This window comes from Adiantum capillus-veneris, chromosome 27, assembly GCF_014529385.1.
Source record: "Adiantum capillus-veneris isolate H3 chromosome 27, ASM1452938v2, whole genome shotgun sequence".
Taxonomy (NCBI): domain Eukaryota; kingdom Viridiplantae; phylum Streptophyta; class Polypodiopsida; order Polypodiales; family Pteridaceae; genus Adiantum; species Adiantum capillus-veneris.
The window spans coordinates 122172191-122178650 of NC_140957.1; the positions used below are offsets into that span (position 1 = coordinate 122172191).

Sequence of the window (6460 nt, forward strand, 5' to 3'; positions counted from 1 at the left end):
GAAGGTCGTCGTTCGATCTCCAGCTTGCAAAGTGAAGGTCGCCGTTTGATCGCTAGTTAGGGAATGAGAAAGTCAATGGCGTTTGATTTTTGTGGACCATCCATGCCCTTCGAGATGTGTGCGAATCCCTGTCCGTCATCGATCCGGCCATGGATTGGGCTTCATTAAATACCCCATTCCACTTAGTGTTGTGGCCATGCATTGGTGGTCATCATGCAATGGGACCCGCCTTCACTTGCGCGAGCCTTAGCTTTAAGTGCCATGGGTCCCAACCATGGGACCAATGGCTCTTGTGCAAAATCAAGGACGCTCGTAGATCTCGGCCATCGATGCGTGAAAACAAAACTCGGGATCCCGAGTTTAGTTATATGGTGGGGTCCACAAAAACTAAATTCCAAATCTCGAGTTTGGTTTTTATGTCGAAATCTATTGTTTTAAGTTTAAGCTTATAATAAAACACATCCATTTCAAGAAAGTGCACGCGTGTGTGATGGTTAAGGCCCCTGACTCTCAAGCTAGTGGTGAGGGTTCAAATCCCGGCTTGGAAAGCGCAGGCATCTTGAGATTAGGGCACCCGTGGTCGGTAAAAACTAAACTCGAGATCCCGAGCTTAGTTTTGAAAAATCTAAACTCGAGATCGCGAGTTTAGTTATAGTAGATCGATGGTCCAGATTGATCTTTCACTTTGGGCCATTGATCCCATGGTATCTACGACATGGATGCCTTTTCGGCAGGGTGGCGGGCTTTGGGCCGTCGGATCAACACAGCCGCGGTGGGGGGGGGGTGTAGACTTTTATTGTAATGCACTCACAAGGTGGGCTGGATAAGAAGTGCGAGTCTCAAGCGGGAGGTGGTCAGGTCGACCGAGTCCGAAGCGGGGGAGGTTGGGGACGTTAAACTTTTGCCATGCAGAGATGCAATCAACGGTGGATTGAATATCCACCATAGATCCCTCGAGAAAGCCCCGTGACACTTAGGAACGAGGGTTATCAACGCATCATGGGATACAACCTCATGTGAGTAGAGAGGCCACATGAAATAGCTGCATACATATTGTCCTAGCTGGGAGATACTGAGTCAGCAATGGGAGAGTTTGGAGATAAGAATCTGACAGTCATCTACAATAGAAGCAATGTGGTTAGCATGCTATGCGATGAATGAAATGCAAAAAATGAAAGGGACACATTCTTATCCATAAAATTAAAGCTAATTGTCTCTGTACTGCTCCTATGCCAGATATGCATGTAGATGAAGAAAATGATAGGGGACATACTAAGAAGAGTCAATGTACTCTGCAATGCTCTCCTTGAAACACGAATGCTCTTCTGACGACGAAAACACCACCAACACATTCCAAGCTCGTGCTGCCGGATGATCCAAAATTATGCACCGATCGCTTAGCTGCTGGCTTGGACGGCTCACATACATCGGATTGCCCCACCCGCAATCCGTATCATAGAAAGGCAGGCCCACAAGAGAAGTCATGCTTAGGCCTACTGTGTATGGGATTAGCCCATCTCTAAGCTGTAATTCCACATAATCCACCACGGACTGCACACATTCATGAAAATCCAGGCTTCCCATGGTACTCCTAAACTTGTCTGCCACTTTGCCCAAAGGGCTCTCACACAGCTCTTGCAATGTCGCCGACACGGCGCATTGACAAATCGCATTCCCCATATATCCTATAGTGAGGTTTGGGATGCCCCTTGTCCTCAGATTGATGGGGAAGCGCAGATTCATCACATGGGTCTTCGGAAGCGCATGCACTTTAACACTCACCCTACCAAAGGCTGTCGAAAGAAGCGCCATCAAAGCTTGGTTGCGACTGTATATCATACAATTGCCATCCTTCGCGGCATGCGCCCTCAGGCGCTCCAGAACATTTTCATCGAATGCAAAGCGGATTGCAGCCCCGTAGTGGAGGTGCTTCAGCGGAGGTTTCTCTTTGGGCTTTCGCGCCTGAATGAATGGGTGATGTACTGTTGGTGTAGGGGGTTCCCTTGCACCAAGTACCAAAGTTCTTGTTTGGGATATATCAGGTGGCCGGCTGGCCAGGCCTGCCCCTCTTGCAAGGGAGCACAAATTTTGGAGCAATCGTGCACCGGTGTAACCATCGGCATAAACGTTACTGCAGGTAGATGCCAGAGTAAAGCCACCACATTTGAAGGTGGTCACCTGTGAAGCAACCACAGAATTAGGTCATGCAGCTTGTGTATGTGCACATATAAAAACCAGCTCATTTCGTTGCCACTATGCACGCATTAATTCAGCCATAATTTTTTACTAAGAATTGCAATGCAGGTAGCTTTCCTGTCGGCTGTATCAAGCCATAAATTTGAAATTAATCAGCTTGAGCTGTCGACTACCTGGAAGGCCAGCACGTGGCGTTGGAGCCGGCGCTCATCGCTGTCGTCGCCTTCAACAGGTTTGCTAGGAAACAGTAGATCCAAGGATGGATGCGGATTGGACACATCACCGAGTTCGGCAAGGGAAACATTCGCATGAGCAACATGGAAGGGTACTCCAAATGAAGGGGAACCAGCATGGTTAGAGGCATTATTGGATATAAGAGGCTGCTCTGAGTCGGCGGCGTCGCAGCCAACATACTTGAGATATTGCACCTCAAGGCGACCGGAGGTGTCATTGAGCACTAGAAGACCACCAGCACATGGGTAGTGAAGAAGAAGCTCCTCTACAGCGCGATGCAATCGAGCTACAGGCTCAGACGGGGTGCATTGAGGTTGGGGTGGTGTCTGATCTTGTAGCAGGGAAGAATGTGGGTGGTGCACATCATAGAAGAGAACTACGGAGTTGTAGTAGTCAAAGAGCATATCCAGATTAGAGAGTTGTATAGTGGCAATGGTGGTGGGGGACGTGTGCTTGGCGAAAGGGGGGGCGACTATCCTCACAGGCTCCCGTGAGAGCTGCTCCTTGCTCAGCTTCATCGGCTCACGATGATCAGCAGTGAATGCCATATTGCCCACCACCTGAACTCTCTCGATGACGAGAAGCCCAGGTGAGCTTCATTTTTAAGAGGGCCTTTGCCTTTAGCTAGCCTGGTGCAGCCACCACCATTATGACAATGAATTGTGGGCCCTTGGGTGTTAAGAGCCCAGTCCCACTGGGAATTAATTGTTAGTTTGTTGGTTGCAGGTAGTGGTACAGGCGTGTGCCTGTCAAGTACTTTTTATGCGAAAAAAAGGGCACACCTGTCAAGTACTGCGAATTGGCATGACGTGTTGGGATTGGCGGTGCCCGTTTGTGAAGCCGCCTTGAGGCATCGTTCAGACAGCTTCTTGGACATGAGGAAGAGCCAACTGTTGCCAGTAGTCGTGCGCAATGCTAACTTTTCGACCATCCACTGCTCTGTTAACAGACAGAAGCGGGAAAAAAGCAGCGTGCATGGCACTGTGGCTTTTGATTGGCTGGCGCAGTGCAGCACAAGCTACGAGCGGGGTGGGCAGTTGGAACATGGAGGGGCTCGCTTGGGCATGAATCAACATTCCAACTTAGCAGGGCTAGCCAATGAGGCGTGCATTTCAATTGGTCCACCTAAGCAAAAAGTCTCTTGCGCACGGCAGTCTGAACCCAGCCTTATATGTGTGTGAATGTACCACGCTCCTTTTTTGTACCCTTCTAGACCTTTGGATGCCACTTAGACCCCCATGACACTAAAGAACACGGGGTACCGTCTTTAATGAAGATCCTGCCATGGGATCAACAACGGGGAGGGAGGCACATGAATCTCGAGGCAAGTGAACGGTGCACAAAATTCGCTAACTTTGGGTGGGAGACCTAAGATTAGAACCCATCACCTTGGCCTCGACAGCACGACGACTTAACCACACAGGCTCATGCCTTTTGATACCCCTTATGCCCATTTTGAAACTTATAAAGTAAACTTTTTTGGGAAAAAGTAAACTAAAACAAAAAAAGTAAACTCGAACACATCCATTTAAATCAGATGAACGAGTCTACCTTGCATTTCAAGCGTGTAACCCTCTGCTGTCGATCTCATTAAAGACCCTGTGTTCTTTAGTCCTGCGGTGGTTACACCCCCAACCCCCCCCAAAAAAAAGGAAAAGAAAATCCTGGTAGTGGTGGCTTTGATAGATTCTTGAGACATTGTTGAAGTGTGGGAAAGGTATTCATCTTCAAATACAATAGGGAGTAGGTATTACATAGTGGTGAAATGTGTCTGCTTGAAAACTGAATAATGACGACTAGATAGTAAAGCAATGAACTAGAATTTAAATGGCATGCCTTTTCCATTTCAGAGAGAACCAGTATGTTACCCGCGCGCGCATTGCCGCGGGCAAACAATGCATATCCTCAATTGTAATTTATACACATTGTGCATTATCATATGCAACCTTTTAGATATGCATGTAGGAACACAATGTTATTTGCCTGGGAAAAGGGGTGGAGCTACAACACATAGGACACACTCATGCCACCATAGGTGGAGTGTTGATGCTCTCACGTACCTTCAATTGTGGAGTATGCCCATTAGAACTACATGTATTAGAAAGAGGCATATGATGCATTTCTTGATTTGTTGTCATACATGAGTTATTTTGCTTCAGTTTTATGCTCGAATCCTTCTCTTCACTCTTCACCACTTTAGTTGCCCCCATTCATAATATTTTTTACGTTTTTTAGTGACCAACAATCACAACAACTCAGCAAGTATGGTCTCCTTGAGAAGGCTACACCATAAAAAACATGTTGCAATGACTAAGCATCCATCCTGATGTCTAACTGTATAAAGAGCTCATGTATACCTTTCTCACATCATTATCATTTGGGTCAAGTATGATGCCAAATCTCAAATGACATGTTTTGATATCCTTGGTAAGTGAGGCCTTTCAATCTTGTATAATGTCCTCCTATGGTAAAACGTCTTCATATTTGGCTTTTGGAACTTGGGGGTGTGTTGAACAATGGTGCCAAACTCCGTAGTACAAATTTTGAGAGGAAAGGAAGATGTGAAAATCATAGATTGACCATTGACTGGTATCATGATAGATCTTTAAATGGTTGGTGATAATGGAGATGGCTTTGATGTTTGAATACTACTATCCAAGGTTGACATCATGGCATGTTCTTTGTTGCTCTCTCTTGGTCGGTCATGTCTTGGCTTTGGTTTGTTCTGCATTCTGCGTTCTCTCTCTCTCTCTCTCTCTCTCTCTCTCTCTCTCTCTCCACACACACACAAACACACATTATTTGCACGGAACCCCCACTTTCCACATGGTATTTGCAAAGGAGAATTGGCTATAACACAATGGGAGTACTGTCCCTATACTGGACATCTTGTTTTATTCAATGGATGAGAGCTACCGTAGGATAGACTCTCACAAAAATCCTTCAGAGCTTCAAAATAGCTAGCAAAGGTAGGAGAATGAAAATCATGTCTCATAGTGGCTACACAGACATGGCTTGGATATAAAGAGCTACCAACCTTTTGTTATGACCTTAAGTTCCAAGGATTTAAAATTCACGTGATCACGTGTTTTTTGTGTGTCATCACACTGTTAATTAACAAAAGTCTCAATTTACAAGTCTTCACATTCACAAAAAATGGCATGGTGACTTGAAGGGGACTACGAGGTCCGATGAGATTTGCCCGCCGGTACAGGTCTGTAGCTCGGCGGGCCCTAGCGGCCCCGCTTTGTAGCCCGGCGGGCCCCCAAGGTATCTATTAAAGGGGCCCCTAGGGGGCCTATTTTCTTCACAATTCTCATGCTCTGACTTGTCCAGGCACTACAACACTACATGGAGATATCGACGCGCGTATATCGATGAAATTAACGGGCGTCGATATGTGCATCGATATACACGTGGAAAGGCTTTATTTTCCACGCGTATATCGACGCGTATAGCGACGCAAAAAATTTTGGGGGAAAAAAGCGAAACTCGCGAGCAGCAGGGGCCATTTTCGCCTGCGCTCTGCTCAAATCTTGGCCTCCACGTGCTGCGCAGGTATTATGCCCCCCCCCAACCCCTTTCTCTCTCTCTCCATCGTGTGTGTGTGTAGGAAAGAGAGAGAGAGAGAGAGAGAGAGAGAGAGAGAGAGAGAGAGAGAGAGAGAGAGAGAGAGCGGTGTGTGTGTGTGTAGGAAAGAGAGAGAGAGAGAGAGAGAGAGAGAGAGAGAGAGAGCGGTGTGTGTGTGTGTAGGAAAGAGAGAGAGAGAGAGAGAGAGAGAGAGAGAGAGAGAGAGAGCGACAATAGTGGTTTGTGGTTCATGTTGCTGCAAGAAATAAACAAGTATTTGAAGGGCAAGATCTCCTGGAGGAAATTCAGTCAGACGACGTCCATACTACTGTGACATTAGATGAGATGGACGAAGGTATGGCAGAGGAAGCTGAGAGATATACGAGAGATGACGCAGACGAGACAGAATTGACACTTGTAGATGAAGATGCAATGGATGAAGACAATCTGCCAGAACGAG

The 6460-nt window shown here is 46.8% G+C and overlaps 1 protein-coding gene across 1 annotated transcript; it reads right to left on the reverse strand.

Moving 5' to 3' along the window:
* Positions 1-824: 824 nt before the first annotated feature.
* On the reverse strand, positions 825-2995 carry LOC147422676 (shikimate O-hydroxycinnamoyltransferase-like). Its single transcript, XM_086503177.1, has 2 exons — positions 2370-2995; positions 825-2178 (listed from the first exon to the last, which is right to left on the reverse strand). The coding sequence occupies exons 1-2, from the start codon at positions 2976-2978 to the stop codon at positions 1273-1275; spliced, it is 1515 nt and encodes a 504-aa protein (XP_086359303.1). The 5' UTR covers positions 2979-2995; the 3' UTR covers positions 825-1272.
* Between the last annotated feature and the right edge of the window lie 3465 nt (positions 2996-6460).